This window comes from Strix uralensis, chromosome 3 (assembly GCF_047716275.1).
Source record: "Strix uralensis isolate ZFMK-TIS-50842 chromosome 3, bStrUra1, whole genome shotgun sequence".
NCBI lineage: Eukaryota > Metazoa > Chordata > Aves > Strigiformes > Strigidae > Strix > Strix uralensis.
This window is the reverse complement of record NC_133974.1, coordinates 45,196,089-45,214,258: the sequence shown is the minus strand read 5'-3', so window position 1 is coordinate 45,214,258 and position 18,170 is coordinate 45,196,089. Positions and strand designations below refer to the sequence as shown.

Sequence of the window (18,170 nt, the reverse complement as noted above, 5' to 3'; positions counted from 1 at the left end):
TTGCTACAGTCTAAGATTCCTCAGAATATAAATCTTGTACTTCTGATGCTTCCTTATACATAAAAAGAACAGCCTTGTACCATCCTCAGTGATAGGAAGTGACAGGCAGAGCATGACATCACTCTTTATTTTTAACTGACTGCCTTCTGGTGAATTTATTTTGCTGTCAGTAAATATTACAGCAGTGTTAGTCACATTCAGGCTTTACGGAGACAGAAGCCCTGTGCTGAGTTTGATCCCAGAAGCCCGCAGTACTTAGCATTTGAAGGGGGAATCTTTATTTCCAAATTCAGCACAATGGCTTGCATCCACAGACAGATTAATAAGAATACGTCTCAGAGACATGCTAAAGTACACATCAAAGGTCTACAACCACCAGAGGCATCCATGTGAATTTTACCATTACAGCTGCACCAGATGATAGGCTAATCACTTACAAAAATATCAAATTCCATACTCAAGAACATAGGTTTAGTCAGCAAGTAACTGACTACTGATATTTAATTAAACTTGCCACCAGTCTGAGTCCAGCAGCTTTTAACAGTGTCCATGTTCCTATTATCACTAATCTCACTTATCTTGTTAGTATGACTACACATGCAGTGTCTAAAATAAGATAGGGTAAGGAAGTTTCTTACCAGAGAACATAATTTAAAGACATGTTTCTATCCTTCTCCTGCAGACAGCGAGAGTCTTTAAAATGAAGAAGTGGAGAAACTGCACCTTCAGGATTCCCTAAGAGAGCAGAGATCCAGCATGGACTATGCATATGCTACCTTGTCTCCATTGCCTTTGTAAATCTATTTGGCTTTGCTCATCCACCAGCTTGTCTTCATGCAATATTCAAGCACAGTGTAGCCTTCATAACTATCACATCATCATTGTTATTATTAAATAAACATACTATTATGTTATTACCAAATAATGCTACCTGGGGCCTGGGTTAAAGATGTGAAGAGAAAGCTTCCTACCCTGGTACAGCCCTCGGATTATTATCCATTATTGATTTTTCAGCTAGGCAGCGATGAAGTTGCAACAAGAAGTCCGAGGACAATCAAGAGAGGCTTCAGGGCCTTGGGAAGACTGATTAAGGGATCAGGAGCAGAAGTAGTGCTCTCCTCTATCCTTCCAGTTGCAGGGAATGATGAGGGAAGAAAGAAGAAGATCCAGCAGATCAATACCTGGCTCTGAGCCTGGTGTCACTGGCAGAATTTTGGGGTTTTTGATCATGGGTCAGTTGACAGGACACCAGGCCTGCTGGCAACAGATGGGGTACACTTGTCCCAAAGGGGGAAAAGGATCTTTGCACAGGAGTTAGCAGGGCTCATCGAAAGAGCTTTAAACTAGATTTGAAGGGGGAAAGGGATAAAACCAGGCTCGCTAGAGATAAGCCTGGGGGCAGCATGCCAATGTTTGAGGGACAGTGTGCTAGCAAGGTCCTTTAGTCTGCCTTCTCCGTGAAGGTGGGGGTTGGAGATCCATGCAGCAGCAAAGACACAAGGGTTATTGATCTGTTAGAAACCACTGAAGTGCCTGAGAATGGTCACATAGGAATTAGGGCTTCTCCCCCCAAAAAGGTGGCTGGATCAGTAGCCCAACTGAAGTGCAACTACACCAATGCACGCAGCGTGGGCAACAAACAGGAGGAGCTGGAATCCATTGTGCAGCAGGAAAACTATGACATAGTTGCCATTATGGAAACATAGTGGGATGACTTGCACAGCTGAAGTGCTGCAATGGATGGCTATATATGCTTTAGAAGGGATAGGCAAGGAAGGAGAGGCAGTGGAGTAGCCCTGTATGTTAGGGAGTGTTTTGACTGTCTAGAGCTTAATGATGGTGATGATAGGGTTGAGTGTTTATGGGCAAGAATCAGGGGGAAAGCCAACAAGGCAGATATCATGGTGGGAGTCTGTTATAGAACACCCAGCCAGCATGAAGAAGTAGATTAAATATAAGCAGCTGGGGAAGTCTCACAATTGCTAGCCCTTGCTCTCATGTGGGACTTCCAACTTACCAGATGTCAGCTGGAAATACAATACAGTGGGGAGGAAACAGTTCAGGAGGTTCCTGCATTGTGTGGAAGACAACTTCTGACACAGCTGGTGAGGAAGCCAACTAGGGAAGGCACCCCACTGGACCTTCTGTTGAAGGACTTGTGGCTGATGTGATGGTTGGAGGAAGTCTTGGGCATAGTGATCACGAAATGATAGAGTTTTCGATTCTTGGAGAAGTAAGGATGGGTGGTCAGCAGAACTTCCACCTTGGACTGATGGAGGGCTGACTTTGGCCTGTTTAGGAGCCTGGTTGTCAAGAGTCCCTTGGGAGTCAGTCCTGAAGGGCAGAGGAGTCCAAGAAGGCTGGACATTCTTCAACAAGGAAATCTTAAAGGAGCAGGAGCAGGACGTTCCCATGTGCCTAAAGACAAGCCAGCAGGGAAGAAGACCGGCCTGGCCAAACAGAGAGCTTTGGCTGGAACTCAGGAAAAAAAGGAGAGTTTATGACCTTTGGAAGAAAGGGAAGGCAACTCAGGAGGACTACAAGGATGTCATGAGGTTATTCAGGGAGAAAATTAGAAGGGCCAAAGCCCAACTAGAACTTAATCTGGCTACTGCTGTAAAAGACAATAAAAAATGTTTCTATAAATACATTAGCAACAAAAGGAGGGCTAAGGAGAATCTCCATCCTTTATTGGATGCAGGGGGAAACACAGTGGCAAAGGCTGGTGAAAAGGCTGAGGTACTTAATGCCTTCTTTGCCTCAGTCTTTAAGAGTAAGACCAGTTGTTCTTTGGGTACCCAGCTCCCTGAGCTGGAAGACAGCGACAGGGAGCAGAACAAAGCCCCCATAATCCAAGGGGGAATGGTTGGTGACCTGCTACACCACTTATACACACACAAGTCTATGGGGTTGGATAGGATCCACCCCAGGGTACTGAGGGAGCTGGTGAAGTGCTCACCAAGCCACTTCCCATCATCTATCAGCAGCCCTGGCTAACCAGGGAGGTCCCAGTTGACTGGAGGTTAGCAAATGTGACACCCACCTACAAGAAGGGCTGTAAGGAGGATCTGGGGAACTACAGGCCTGCCAGTTTGGCCTTGGTGCCAGGGAAGGTTATGGAGCAGATCGTCTTGAGCGCCACCACACAGCATGTACAAGGTCATCAGGCCCAGTCAGCATGGGTTTATGAAAGGCAGGTCCTGCTTGGGTAATCTGATCTCCTTCTATGACAAGGTCATCTGCTTAGTGGATGAGGGAAAGGCTGTGTCTGCCTAGAATTTAGTAAAGCCTTTGACTCTGTTTCCCACAGCATTCTCCTGGAGAAACTGGCTGCTCATGGTTTGGTTGGGTGTACTCTTCACTGCGTAAAAAACTGGCTGGATGGCTGGCCCAAAGAGTTGTGGTGAATGGCGTTAAATCCAGTTGGAGGCCGGTCACAAGTGATGTTCCCCAGGGCTCAGTACTGGGGCCAGTTCTGGTTAATATCTTTATCAATGATCTGGATGAGAATATCGAGTGCACCCTCAGTAAGTTTGCAGATGACACCAAGTTGGGTGGGAGTGTTGATCTGCTCGAGGGTAGGGAGGCTCTGCAGAGAGATCTGGACAGGCTGGAGCGATGGGCTAAGGCCAACTGGATGAGGTTCAACAAGGCTCACTGCTGGGTCCGGCACTTGGGTCACAACAACCCCATGCAACGCTACAGGCTTGGGGAAGAGTGGCTGGAGAGCTGTCTAGCAGAAAAGGACCTGGGGGTGTTGGTCAACAGCTGGCTGAATATGAGCTGGCAGTGTGCCCAAGTGGCCAGAAGGCCAATGGCATCCTGGCTGGTATCAGAAATAGTGTGGGCAGCAGAACTAGGGAAGAGATTGTCTCCCTGTACTTGGCACTAGTGAGGCTGCACCTCAAATACTCTGTTCAGTTTTGGGCTGAAAGAGCCTTGGTGCTGTGTAAGCACTACTCAGCAGTAGCCACAACACCAGTGTGCTATCAACACCCTGCCAGCTCCCAACATAAAACACAGCACCATGAGGGCTGCTATAGGGGAAAACCAATTCTGGCCCAGCCAGACCCAGTACAGGGCCCCTCAGTACAAGAAAGACATTGAAGTGCTGGAGTGCATCCAAAGAAAGTTAATGAAGCTGGTAAAGGGTCTAGAGCACAAGTCTTAGGAGGAGCAGCTGAGGGAACTGGGGTTGTTTAGCCTGGAGAAAAGGAGGCTCAGGGGAGACCCTATTGCTCTCTGCAACTACCTGAAAAGAGGTTGTAGCGAGGCAGGTGTCGGTATCTTCTCCCAAGGAACAAGCAATAGAACAAGAGGAAATGGCCTCAGGTTGTGCCAAGGGAGGTTTAGACTGGATATTGGGAAAAATTTCTTCACCAAAAGGGCTGTCGAGCATTGGAACAGGCTGCCCAGGGAAGTGGCGGAGTCATCATCCCTGGAGGTATTTAAAAGCCATGTAGATGCACTTAGGGACATGGTTTAGTGGTGGACATGGCAGTGCTAGGTTAATGGTTGGACTCGAAGATTTGAAAGGTCTTTTCCAACCTAAACAATTCTATGATTCTAGTAGAAGACCAAGTTCTGAAAATCAAAGTTTTGCATGCCCACAGTAATAAGCACAACTAGATGGATGCAAGGGCAGAAAATACGTGTTTTCCTCCAAAAGAAGAACACAGCAAGAAGTTGGGTCTTGTCTCTGTCCTTCGTTAACACTCCTGCTCTAAGTCACTTCATTCACGTAGTGAATGCATTAAAAGTCTGCCAACAGCATATACACAATTTAAAAACATAAAGCTATGAGTCTTAGTGGACCCTTCAATTGCTTGGAGGACCATCAGGCTCTATTGCTTCTTGCAATGGGCTAATAGTCCTTAGTATTGCTCTTTCTGCCTTCTTTTCTCTCAGAGGATTTTGTATCTTTTAATGTTTATGTTTTTCTTCCTGAATCTTTGAACTGCTGATTCCAGCACAGTAATTTTACCTCTGTCTACAATTTTACCTTTCTTATCTTGCATGGCTCAAAACTACATACTTTCTCACAACTCTTATCTCGCAGTTTAGCAATTTTTGCACAAGTCAGAAGGTTATTCGGTTCGGCTGAGAGGGGCAGCACACTGACATTATGTAGCCCACAGATTCTGAACAGTACTGGGGAACTGTTCAGATTTCCACGTGGACTCTGTCTTCTAGATATGTGGTTATAAATTTAACTTTTTTCACTGAATAAACCAGTGAAGTCCCTATAAGGAAATGCTATACGTGTTAACGAGTAAGAGGCACAACATCCCTACATACTTCCATGTTATCACTACCCAAGTAAAAACTTGAAAAGATTTAAAAAGAGGGTGAGGCCCGTTACACACTGCGAGAGGCCGTCTGGGTGCAGTTACGCGCCGAGCAGCAGCACCGCGGGGCAGCCCCTGCCCGACCCCCCCTCTCGCCGCCCGGGCTCCCCTCCGTTGCCCCGCCGCCTCCCGCGGCTGACGGGGAAGGCCGGGGCCAGCCGAGGGCGTTCCCCGACGGGACTCGCCCGCCCCTGGCTCCCACCGGCGCGGGAGGACGCTCCCCGGGCGCTCCGGTCACCCCCGCGTTTAGAAAAGCCCCGGCGAGCGAAGGGGCCTCGGGACGGGCCGATGTCCGAGGCAGCGCCGAGGCCGAGAACGCCGCCGGGGCGCTGGACAGTGAAAAAGGGAATCGTCTAGTCCGTGGGTTTTGTTTGTTTGGGGTTTCTGGTGGGTTGGTGTTTGCCGCCTCTAGCGCGCAGCACCGCAGGCCCGTTCCCTGCGGCCAGGCCCGATGCGCATGCGCCGCCGGTCCGCGCAGGCGCGGGGGGTTGGCGGGTGGCGGCGGCGATGGGCGGGCGGCTGGCACGCGTGTTCCGGACATTCAACGTGGAGAGTCGGGCCCGCCGCGAGATCAGCAAGGAGAAGCCCACGCCCGCGCCGCGGCACCCCAGCTCTCGGCTGGGCGAGCTGGCCGGTGGGTGCCGGCCTCGCCAGGCCGCGGGGCGAGGCCGGAGGGGCTGCCGGCGGGGGGCGGTGTCTGCGGGGCCGAGCCGCGGAGGGGGCAAAGCGGGTGCTGGGGACGGGCTGCGTGGGGGAAGCGCTGGGGGCGCGGGGCGGCGGCCACCCCCGGAGGGGCGCGGGGCCGGTGACATTGAGAGCGGGGCGGCTGGGCGCGCGGGGCATGCTGGGAGCCGTGGCCGGCGGCGGTTGCTAGGGGCGGTTGCTAGGGGCGGTTGCTAGGGGCGGTTGCTAGGGGCGGTTGCTAGGGGCGGCCATGGCGCAGCGGCTGCCGGGCCTGCGGCGGGTCGGCTCCACGGGCCGGTACGTAGCAGCGAGGAGCGTGCCGCCAGCGGGTGCGCCGCTCTGCGCCGCGCCGTGCGGCCCTGGCGGGTGGCGCGGCCCTGAGGGTGGCGCGGCGGCGCCGTGTGAAGCGGCGTTGTCAGCTCCTGAGCTGGTGGGAAACCGAAACTTTGCCGGGAAGCACCGTGCGCCTTGGGAGTCGCGCCGTTCCTCTGGGGAAGCGATTGAGCTGGCAGAACTACAGAAAGGAAGCAGTTTGACTCAGATCTGTCTTTTCTCTCTCCTTCTGTTTTTTCTTCCCTTCTCCCCACTGCCTTCAGGCCACTCAGAGATACAAGAAGAAATTTTCAGAAAGGACGACAGGCTCCTCACCTTGTTAAAAGGTGTTTATGTTGAGTCCAGAGATCCACCCGTGCGGGTGAGTATGTCTCTCTGTAGGAGGCATACCAGCATCAGCCTTGTGGTTTTCAAACTCAGCACAAATTCTGTATAAAGAAAAATGCTCTGTTAGTGCCTAAAAGCTACCTTTTTTATAGGTAAAACTGATGTTTCATTACTCTTTTATATATCGATAGCACTGACTGTGTTTGATCCTGGGTCTTGAACATGTGACAGATTATGATTGTACAACCTTTTAAATGCTTACGCAGTCTTCCTTTTTAAATTCACGTTGATCTTACTTTGTTTTTCACTTAAATTCCCACTTCTGTTTCCTCTAAGGCAGAAGGACAGTTGGCCAGCTTTTTGCAAAGGTGCAGGAGTTTGCCAGAGATCTCTTGTAAAGTTGTTAGAAGAAAAGAGATTAGGACTACTATGGGAGCATGGATGTCAAAGACATTCATTTTAGTGGTGTCTTTAACTACTGATGTTAATGTCATACTGTGCAGAGGCTTCCTTATGCAGCTGAGGAAGTGACTTAGGTTTTTTTCTGCATAACCTTTGGACTGTTTGGTGATAGGTTTCCTCATTGCCAAGGACTGCAGTCTTTGACTTGGAAGGCAAAGCATACCCCTTGCAGTAAAATGCAGACTGGGGTTCAGTCTTCTCTTTTCCACCATGTTATATTACAACTTGTGCATTTTACCTGTTGCATTATTGGACCTCTTTAGCTGCTTTATTCAGTAATAGAAGTTTTATCATCATGTAGCAATAAAATTACTAAGTCTAATTTGCCACTTTCATAGTAGCTTGTACTCAAGACTAGAAGTATTTAAAAATGCAAGCAGATTTCTGCAGTCTCTCCCTGAATTTTCCAAGTAATCTCCATCCTTAATTCTAATTATAGAGGTTAGGACTCTAATCTTGAAGTGCTGAAGGTCTAATTTCAGTATCTTTCAATATTCATTTATAAGCCTGTCAAGAGAGATTAGAGAAAAAGCCAAAAGTGGAACAAATCTTAGCACTTGATTCCGTGCTTACTCTGAGGTTACTGCCACATAAGACTTGCTCTTGTGGTGTGTCTACTTGCAGATGTTACAAAGAGCATGATTAACGTGTTAGCGTGGAGCCTTGTGGGCAAAACTTGACCCAAAAGCTTCCTTCCTTTCCTGATGTTATTCTGAATATATACTTGGTATGTCTGTCTGTGGTAAGTGGAAAAGCACCAGCTCTAAGTCCTGAAGTGGCAGATACCCAGAGACAGATATTTTATTAAGACTTGAAAAATTGCTCGTTATCTGAGCACAGTTTTAGCACACAGTAAAAGGAGGAAATGGAGAACTGGTAGCATCATTAGACATTCTCTGTAGTTTAGAAACAGACAGGCAGTTACCGATGCTGCAGCATCCACATTGGTTTTCTCAGCTTGTGAGTTAATACAGAATGTCTGTAGGCTAATCAGTGCCTGTGGACTCTGATAACTTTAAAAGTAGTTTTTCTTAAACTTAAGGCGGCTTTCCATTGTGCCTTTTTTGCAGTGTGTCATTCACTGGTTAAATCTTAATAAAAGGCGACATGGGGAAGGCAGAGCTGGTTTAGAAATGACTTGGAAATATGAAGGGACTTGGGAGAAGAAACTTCACATGTCTGAGCACTGCAGTAGTCACGGGAATTAAACTCCATATGATGCTGCAAAATAGTTTCTTTTTGTCCAGCAAGGCTGGTTTGTAGTATGATTTTTTTTTTTCTCCTTGCCATGAATTAGTACCAAATATTAGGTTAACTACATTGACGTTTGGCTACCAAAATCTGTGGTTTTCCGAGTCTGTACAACACTTGGAGTTCAATGATGGTAGCTTTTCAAAATTTGGGTGGGGGCTGACATCATATGTAGAATGGCTGTGGAAGAAAGGACAACTTTTGTGATACCAAGAAGCAAGGCTGGCTAAGCTTTTTTTTTTTAATGCTGTGAAAATGGGGAAAGCTAACAGGAAATGCCATATTTAGGAAAACAACTTGGCTGCTACAGTATGCATAGTAAACAGAACTGCTGTTAAGCTCTTTTTGTTTTCCTTCCCACAATTAGGTAAAAGATGGAGGTGGTGAACATCTTCCATGTAAACAGGAGGAAAAGAGACTTACAAAACTAGGCCACTTGGGAGATCTAGACGTTAAGAAAGTTCCCAAAGGCAAAATTTCCATTGTGGAGGCTCTGACGCTTCTTAATAATCATAAACTTCATCCTCAAATATGGACTGCAGAGAAAATAGCAGTGGAATACAGTCTGGAACTGAAGGAGGTCAACTCTCTTCTGGAATTCTTCATTCCTTTTGCTGTGCAGGAATTTCCTAAAGAAACCAAAAAAGCTATAAAGCCAACATAAAAATAATTACCAAACCTTGTATGACCTTACTCGTGTCTTAATTTTACTCTTGAGTATATTCAGTGTCTGAAAAGAGTTGGTAACGTGTCATCCACCAAGGCTGCTTCCTTGTACCAGTAAGATGTATTCAGATAATTCCATTCTATATTGGATGGCTTCAGTTAAATGCAGCAATTACAGGGTACAGTTATAAGCCAGAATATAACTAATAAATTGTATGAGAACATGTCACACAATTCTGATTATCCCATTCATATGTGACAAGTTTTCAGTTAAAACACGCAAGTTCTAGTGAGAACTTTAACAGATTGCCTTTCTTAGCAGAGACTTCTTGATCTTCAGCTAAATCAGTGCTCTGTGTGTATTAGGTATTAGGTCTGTAGTTTCATGTTACCATGTTCTTTCAAGGACTTGCTGTCAAGGTGCGTGTATATACAAACAGCTGTATTTCTTTTGTGTAAGAATGGAATAGTATTCCTGTGTAAAGAAGATTGATGACAGGGTCATTTGGGAAATTCGGCTGTGTCAAAATAAAAAGGTGGTGAATAGCAAGAATGCCTCTTTCTGATGCTGGAACATGGCTGATGTGTAGCTCCTCTTTGGCTCTATTCTGATTTGGATTAAATATCTGCACCCCCCTGGGTACTGTCTGTCAGTCAGTGAATTTGTAAAGAGTGATGATCTTCTAGCATCAGTCTCTTGCAGCAGTCTATGGCACCTACTGTATGAGAAATAATGGTTCATATTATAATTAATAGGTAGCTATGAAATGCAACTGGATCTACCAACTGGACCCACTAGCAGGTCTTCTGTAAATGTCTGCCTGCGCTGTTACAATAGCCCTCTTTCCCCGTGGAGGCCTTATCTGACTGACTTACCCGAATGTGGGCTAGATCAGGTCACGTCCACTCACAACAGAGTACCCACGTGCTACCGGATTGAAGATGAACATCCCCCTTTCCAGTTGTTAGTAAAGGCTAACACAAACTGTGATGTGGTAACAGTGGATTGTAACCTTGATACTGTGACTATTCAGATCTGTGTAGGTAAGGAAGAAGTTTTGCACTAATGATTAATACTGCAGTAAAAAGTGGTTCATGTTTTCCAGATAAGCTGGGGAGGGTGGATGATCAAAATTGATATTTAAAAATGCATTATGGTTGCCTTCATTCAAAAGAAACAAGAAACAAGATTTTATGCGGTGCCAACATTGCTAGTGGCCCATCACCAAAGAAGCTGGATTTATTAAGAGGGTGGAAGTCAGTACCAGGCCTACAATGTAACTTTCTTTTTAAGAACTTTTCTGTCAGGTCTTAGATTTCAGTCTCTGGGAAATATCTCACCAAGATGATGATCAGCTTTGCTGTTTCGCAACAAGATGCTTTCCACTTCTTTCTCTGAGATGGAACAAGGTATTTAGAGTACAGTTTGCCACAGTGTATTCAAGGTTTTGCTTGATTCATTTCTGAAGTACATGATGCTGTACCTCAGTGGAAGATGACACCTAAGTGCATTATATAAAAATTTGAAATTGTTAGTCTTCGGTTGTATGCATTGGGAATAGGCTTGTCATTCTTCCTGTAATGTAATGAGGACAGAGCTGCATGCTGAAACTAATGTATCTGAGTTACGTACCACGTTAAGATTTTTATTGTTTACCACAAAATACTCTTTTATAGAATGTTGCAACAGAAATACTTTATTGTTTGAGTACTGTTCATCCTAATGTAAATATTTAAGGTAATATTCAGAAAACGGCTGTGGAATGCATTTGGTACAGATACTGTTGTTGTTATCAGAGATGCTCTGATTTCCTCCTTTAAAAATAAATCTTTAATTAGGTATTGAAGTTGATTAAAAACTCACTGCAGTTGGCACCAGTCAACAGCTTAACCAGGCCCCTAGACTAATTTGGTATGTATTTTGTCTTCTTTTGTCTGCCTTTGTGAACTGTCCTGTGGTGTGGCTGTACCATTACAGTACCCCATTTCACATAGAAAGTCCCTAGAGACATTATGGTATACTACTGCTTTAATTACACTCTTCAGCAGGCACGTGCTTTGGGATGTTTGGTGCTCATCATGTTCAGTGCTCCAGCCATACCTTCAGGACAAAATCTCGTCCATGAATGAGATGATTGCAAAGCAGTCCCCGGTTTCTCTGGAGCCAGGATCTCATCCTCAGACCATATTGTCCACGGTAGGGAAGCAGGCAGGCCCCACAGCACAGAGGTGGGCCAGGGATCCATCTCCCTGGAAGCAGGTGAACTCCCGGTGGCCCAGAAGGCTCCTCTGAAGCAGGGAACTTCGGCACAATGCATTCACTTCAGGAAAACTAAGACGAAATGCAGTTTGCTGTCCACACACAAATTCTTCTGCCAGTCACCTGCCCCACCTGCTGGGCAATGTCAAACCAGCATTATGAAGGCATTGCTGATGCTATGGGATCGTGTAAAATCTGTACCTTTATATATCCAAACTATCCATAGTCTGAATGTTTAGCTTTCACTGTTTCTTCAGGCTGGAAGTGTTTACCTTGCCCAAAGCTCACAAGAAGGTCCAGAAGCATGGATCTCTTCTCTTTGCTCTGGTGGGAAAGCCTCTCCCTAGTCAAGCACTTTCTGCTACCATTTTGTCCTGTGTAGCCAGCCACCAGGTCCTTGGCAGGTGTGTGCTTAAGTTGTGTTCAAGTGAGTATGTGTTTGAAGATAATGCTGCCTTTCGGGTTGATGTCTGGGACAAGACTATTCTCACTGTTGCATCTTTTCTAGAACTGCTTCTTTCCTTTCTTCCAGTTTCAAGGGATTCTACTCACAAGTTATCTTGCCTGCTTACCGGTTTCTGGTTTTGATGCAATTTCTAATCGGAAGAATAGTGGTATTTTCTTTACACTTGGTTTTGTCTGTGTCCCTTTCTGTCTATATCCCTTTCCCATAGCTGCTTGGCTGTCAGCCTAAGGAAAAGGTACTCTTCAAGCAACTGTTTTGAAGAGGTAATTATGGGGAATTTGTGGAAACCTGCAATTCAGTTTTCTGGTACTCGTATGTGGAGAATTTTTCATGCTTCATTGCCATGCATGCGGTGCACCAAATTTAGCTAAGATGTTTTTGGCCACCCTATAGAGTCTACATTTGGTAGGGAAGAACCTGCATCACTCAAACTGCTTTGTTCTTGTTGAATTAATGTAAAATGTGTAGCAAGTGTAAGCTTTGTGAGCCTGTAAGGGAGTTGTTTAATTTCTAGTATAAATGACACACAGGTAATAAACTTCTTTATATGTGGCATTATTACACCAGTTTTCAAATGTCACTGAATAAAGCCAGGGTTGTCTTGGGCACTGAGACACAGTGAGTACACAAGGCAGGCTGAGCCTTATTTGGAAATGAGGGTTACATTCCTGGTGAGACATAAAATTTAATTTCTTCAGGGGAGTTCCAGCAGGTATACTGGAATTCCTGACTTGAATTTTTCAAAAAAATCTCTCTTTAGATGGAGTCTAGTAGCTCACTTACCCACATCTTCTGGGACATAGTCCCACTGCTCTAGCCTTGTTCTGTCATTAAGTCTATTCCCAGCCTTCTCCAGCCAGTCTTACCTGCTATGAAAACTTTATGCAGCTGCACTCTTGCTCTTTACTAGCTCACATGCAAATGTTGGTTGTATTTTGCCCTTTCAGTATCAACAACCTGTTTTATTTCTACAAAGCTCCCTTGCCTTCCAGGAGTAGCACATCTGCTGAGGTAAAGATGAGAGGACTGAGCACATGTTTTGCTCTGCAGAACTTATGAATAGGACAGATTTTCAAAAGGGATGTAGCTTTTCATACATCTTCAAAAGCTGCTCTTTTGGGATATGTGAAACTAAGTAATCTTGTGCTGTGTCACCATGTATTAATCGTAGCTAGGTTCTTACAGTCTGATGCCAAGACAGCAAGATTGGAGCTGTGAGGCAGGAAAGTTTTAACTCTGCTTTCTGTGCAGGTTAGTCAGAAGGAACTTCAGTACAAAAAGTGGTCTTTCTGTAGCCTTCCAGCACAGGGAATTTATCTTTTAAGCTACCTCTTTTACTCAAGGAGAAAATAAAATTATGTTTATATCCAAGAGTGGTGTACTAAACTTACAAAAGGGAATCTCTTACTTCTGTATTGAAAAATAAAAGAGGATCAAAATGCAAAAGTTTAAAAAAGTGGCTGTCTCACTTTGTTTCATATGAGCACTGTGCTTTCATGTTTGAGATTGCATGAAGCTTCACGTTTCATGGCTCTGTTTTGCAGCCCTTTTCTATACAGGAGTTTTCGGGTTCTTGATCAGGTGGTTCCAGTGTTGAACTGACACCAGGGGAGGCCTGACTAGTGCAGGTGAGCTTCAGGTGCAAACGGATTTTGGCACTTGGGACTGTGGCAGTTGTACGCCAACTGATGTGCTATTAGCAATCAAAACACTGTGTCAGTGCCTGTTATTATTAAATCTGTTTCCAGCAATCTACAAGTCTAATGAATTCTGTAACCTTTCACGGTTTAGGTACTGCTTTGTTATTATCAGAACTAAGTGTTTTCTGCTGAAACCCACCCCCCCAAAACGTGGATTAATTTTTCTTAGAAACTTAACATTAGTTTTCTTGGTCTGAAACAGAGGCTTAGATTTACACGAGGTGACAGCAGTGTTAGGTAGCAGCAGCCTATCTCCTGTAGCGTGCTGGAGGGAGCGCACTGCAGGAGCTCCTGTGGCTCTGTGGGGTGGAGCAGGGTTTGATGTGTCTGTTGCCAGGAAGAGAATTTAAAAAATCAATCCACCAAGGTGGTTCTTCTATGACTGTTGTGCAGAATCCCCTTTGGGTATGAGTTACTTCAATTGCTGAAGCTCTGTCTTTAGGTGAGATGTTTTGGCTTCCTGATGCGAGTAGTGCCACTGTACTACCCAGGAGAGAAGCGACGGGGGGGGAGGATAGACCCCATAATCATCCATAAGGATTCCTTGCACAGGAATGGAAGATGCATGATGTCTTGTAGGACTGAGGCCCTCAGGCCACCACTTTTTAGAAAGCTGAGGGAGATGATGGTGTGGCTGGAGGAATCCCTACCTTCAAAATAGTTGCTCAGCAGCAGCCATACCTGTGAGCTGGTTCACTCAGGGAATAAGGGATCCCACTGCTGATGAGCTGCAAATAGTGCTGGTGAAAGCTAGATTTGCTCCTGCCAGAGGTTGCTTTAACTGGAAGCCTGAATGTAAAGTCGCAGCTGGGAGCCATGCTTACATGAGAGAGATTGGGACTCTGCAGAAGGGACAACAGCGCTGGCAACCTGGGTGCAGCTGGGAGTGCAGAGCTGATTATAATTGCCTGTGTTGGCAGACGGAAAAAGAGACAAAGGTGGAGTCTTTGGAGCATTTTCTCTGAACTGAAGTATGCCCTGTTATTAATTGCACAGGGCTTTGTTCCCAGGAAGATCCACACAGTGCAGTTTGTGACTCGGGCAGGTTTGACTCTACCCAGGCCACATGTTGGGTATGAAGTAGGGGCAGAGCACTGCAAGGCTGGATGACCAGAACCCTGTTGAACTGCTGTATGGACAGGCCTGCTGCGAGTTGTACATTGCACACATGCCACACTTGATTGCCTTCTGTCTTGGTCTCTGGTGTTTGCAGCACAGCACTGTAGCCTAAAGGATGCCACAGGCTTGATGGTTGGGTCTCTCCTCTTAGAGTGGGGATGTGTATTTGCATCCCCTTTAAGGTGAAGCAGAAATTGAATGTTAGGTAGGAGTCTAGCTTAGCTGTCTCCATGCGCCCCAAAAGCTCGGAACTATGGATCTTATTTTAGTTACATAGTTCCTGTGCAACCACGAATTTCCTTCGTGATCACCAAGCATAGCAGAGCTCGAGTCCCTCTTGGTGAGGCTGAGGTGGGGAAGTGGTAGGGGCTGCAGTATGGTGTGTGCCGGATGGGCTCACTGCTGCCCAGGGAGGGAAGCCTTGCTTGTTCCTTACCATTCCTATGCCTGTTCCCAGCACTACAACCCACTAGAGCCCACCACCTCTCTTTTTGCTAGCTCAGGCAATTGGCAGACCACTTTATGAACCACTTTCATTCACTAACATGGCAGAAAACAAATCAAAATGGGTATATTTAAAACAGAAGGAGAAACAAGTCATTACTATTGTCAGCATCAGTGACTATCCTTTGGTTGGAGCCAGCATATATTCAGTTTATTTCTATTATCAGCCATGTCCACTGGGGGAAACAAGTTGTTAAAATTTGGTATACTTTTTGTGCACAATTTAGGGGCAAAAGGTTGACATGCAGAGGTACCAAAATTCTTCTATGAAGTTTTGAAATACATTATCCCCAAGTTATTTGATTTGGGATGGGAAAAGCATATTCTAAAACCTATTTTTTATATTGTAATAAAATATTTTGGCATGGTGGTGTGCGATGACATTTATTTCTAAGACCAGTTCAAACTGAATGCAAAATATTTTGTTCATACATCAAAGCTATCCCTTGCTTTGCCAGATAATAAGGATGACTTTTGTTAAACAAAAGTTTGTCCCATCCTAGTTACTACCCTTCCCACCCTTACCTAAATCCTGTCCTCCAACTCCCCCCCGCCCCCCCCACTACTTTGTTGACGAGTATCATCTGTCAGGTTTCTAGTCCTGTTTCACAGATAGGCAATTAACTGTACAATGAGTGAGGCTGATTTACTGTCCACCTGAAGCTACAGTGAAACGAATAAATAGAAAGTGAGTGCATTGAATAGCAATGAATCAAAGCAAAACAGGCTACGGAAGATGTCTTTAGGAAGAAATAATGCCACTCTATTGGCTCTGCTCCTCCACAGAGGAAGAAAGTGGGAACAAATTTCATACTGTGTTCTGCCTTTCTCAATTAGCTGTCACCAGTTAAAGATTTCCTGTGTGGGAACGAATTCACAGTTGTCTCACTTAAAGATAAATTCTATCAGCTCACTTCTGCACATGCAATACTTCAATATTAAACTTTTTTTATATGGCACAGTTCTCATTAATGTAGCAATTTGAGAAATGGAGCCATTTTTCTTGTGACTTTCTTAATAGGTTGACATTTAATCATGGTTTCTTAGCCCTTTTGAAAGAAATGTGCTATTTCATATATTTTGAATAAAAATTTTTAATTTTATCATGGACACATAGCTGTGATTAAAAGCTGAGAAGATACTACAAAAAGCAAGTCTGTTCTTTCAACAAATGACATAAGTACCTGTTTGTGATGTATAGGCTCCATGACATATGTAATTCTTTAGCCTTCAGAAAGTGGTGAAACTGCAATGGTTCAGAGACACCCTAAGGAAAACACATGGTTTTACTGACAGAGCACTATAGGAAACCCTTGTTGGATTTTTATCCTCAAAATTTTGTGTTTTCTGTAATTATGCTGCTGTGGAACTTTGTTACAGAATTCACCCCTTGCTAAATGTCATGCTCTAGCATATAACATTTAATTTTGCCAAAAAAGTGTAGTTCTCAGCCAAGAAGTGAGTGCGAACCATGCTACTCAAATGCCCTTGTTTGCTGCTACCTAAAACAACACTTTGAGAAATATGAACTGCTCCCTCTGTCTTAGCTGCTAGGTACTTCTGAAAATGAAAGATTAAAATCTAGATGTAGTTGGAAGTCAAAATGCAGAACATGATATTAATATAAATTACATAGGGGTTTTGATGTGCTATTACTCCTTTCTGTCTTGAATTTAACTGAGACTCTGGACTCTGTGCGACAACTTCCTTTTTTCTTTTTTTTTAGTTTTTAACAATATGAAAGACCTTTGCTAAAATAATCTTTTGTCCTTGATGAAATTATAGCACCTCCTTTGCCTTTCCCTGCACAGAGCATCTCAGCTTCCCAAATGAAGGAGGAAAACAGTATACAAATAGATTCAAATGTCAGGTTGAAGAATGTGTCATGAAGGATTTTCAAACGCTGCATCCTTTCTACACCAGGCACTAGCCATGGATACGTTGCATTTGTGCCGTCTTGATCAAAGGTTTGTTTCAAGTGGAAGACAACTTGAATCTGAACTAACTTCACATGCTGCTGATTTCAAGTTATTTCCATGAGAAGGAAGAATGATTACTTAAGAGATAAAAATCCAGTGTGCATTCCAATTGGTCAAACTGTTTCTATGGTTGCAGAGTGGTATCTAAAGATTCAGCTGAAAAAGTGTGGCCTAAAGATGAGAAAACAGCTTATCTGTTGCATCCCTTCACTAGATACACCAGACAAAAATGGAGTTCCAGGCTGTGGAGGAGATACAGGCAGATGGTTTTGTTGCTGAATCCTTGCAAATAACCCCTCCCCAAAACTCTTCCTGAAAGCCCTGCCAAGTCCACATATCCTGCAGGTGGCATCTTTTTTTGTTTTATGTTGTTATCTAGCAAGCTTTTAAGTGGCCCCAGAGATTTGTAAGAATATAATGAGTTTTATGCGGGGGACTCTCAGGGGACTCATTGCATTGTTTGGGAAGGTGACTTACCAGGAGGTACCTAAATGCAAACCATGAAAACAAGAATAATATTTGTTTTGGCTGTGTTCTGCAAGGACATTTCACCCCATAGCTTTTAGAGAAGTCATCACACAAAGCATTACTTAATTTACTGATATGTTTTCCCCTGGTTTACCATTAGGAATAATATTGTCTTATTTTTTCCCGAGGTCTGCTAGCAATAGGAATAAAAAATTTATAGGCATAATATGAGAAATTAATCTTGACTTTTCCTAGGCATGCTTTTTTACATATGCGTCTCTTGCCATGCTACAATAATATTTCTATTTCACTTTTTAATTTTACTTATAAAATTGCAGATCATTAGCAGCATCTAATAATTTCTGTAATACTTCCAGAGCTTGTCCTTAGTCCATCAAGGTTATACAAAGGCAACTGCACTGGAATAATGAGTACTGGAGTCTTACTGACCTGCAGGAGCTGTATGACAGTTTTAGCAGGAGCTGGGCAACCTCCAAGTCAAGTGCAATTATCCATCCAGGCATTTGGGATCTAATGGTTATAGGGATGAGGAATGATCTTAGCAGAAGGAGAAGAACTGAGCATTTCATTTGGCAAAGAGGC

The 18,170-nt window shown here is 44.5% G+C and overlaps 1 protein-coding gene across 1 annotated transcript; it reads left to right on the top strand.

Moving 5' to 3' along the window:
- Positions 1–5,834: 5,834 nt before the first annotated feature.
- NDUFAF4 (NADH:ubiquinone oxidoreductase complex assembly factor 4) lies at positions 5,835–10,966 on the top strand. The gene is made up of 3 exons (XM_074862119.1): positions 5,835–5,982; positions 6,629–6,726; positions 8,773–10,966. Exons 1-3 carry the CDS (start codon positions 5,856–5,858, stop codon positions 9,067–9,069), a joined length of 522 nt encoding a protein of 173 aa, XP_074718220.1. The 5' UTR covers positions 5,835–5,855; the 3' UTR covers positions 9,070–10,966.
- Positions 10,967–18,170: the final 7,204 nt, after the last annotated feature.

Bases quoted from the DNA above. Each gene is read 5' to 3' on its own strand.
- NDUFAF4 (XM_074862119.1), top strand. From the start codon at position 5,856: ATGGGCGGGCGGCTGGCACGCGTGTTCCGGACATTCAACGTGGAGAGT. The intron at 5,983-6,628 runs GTGGGTGCCGGC...CACTGCCTTCAG, and splicing joins TCGGCTGGGCGAGCTGGCCG to GCCACTCAGAGATACAAGAA. The intron at 6,727-8,772 runs GTGAGTATGTCT...TCCCACAATTAG, and splicing joins CCAGAGATCCACCCGTGCGG to GTAAAAGATGGAGGTGGTGA.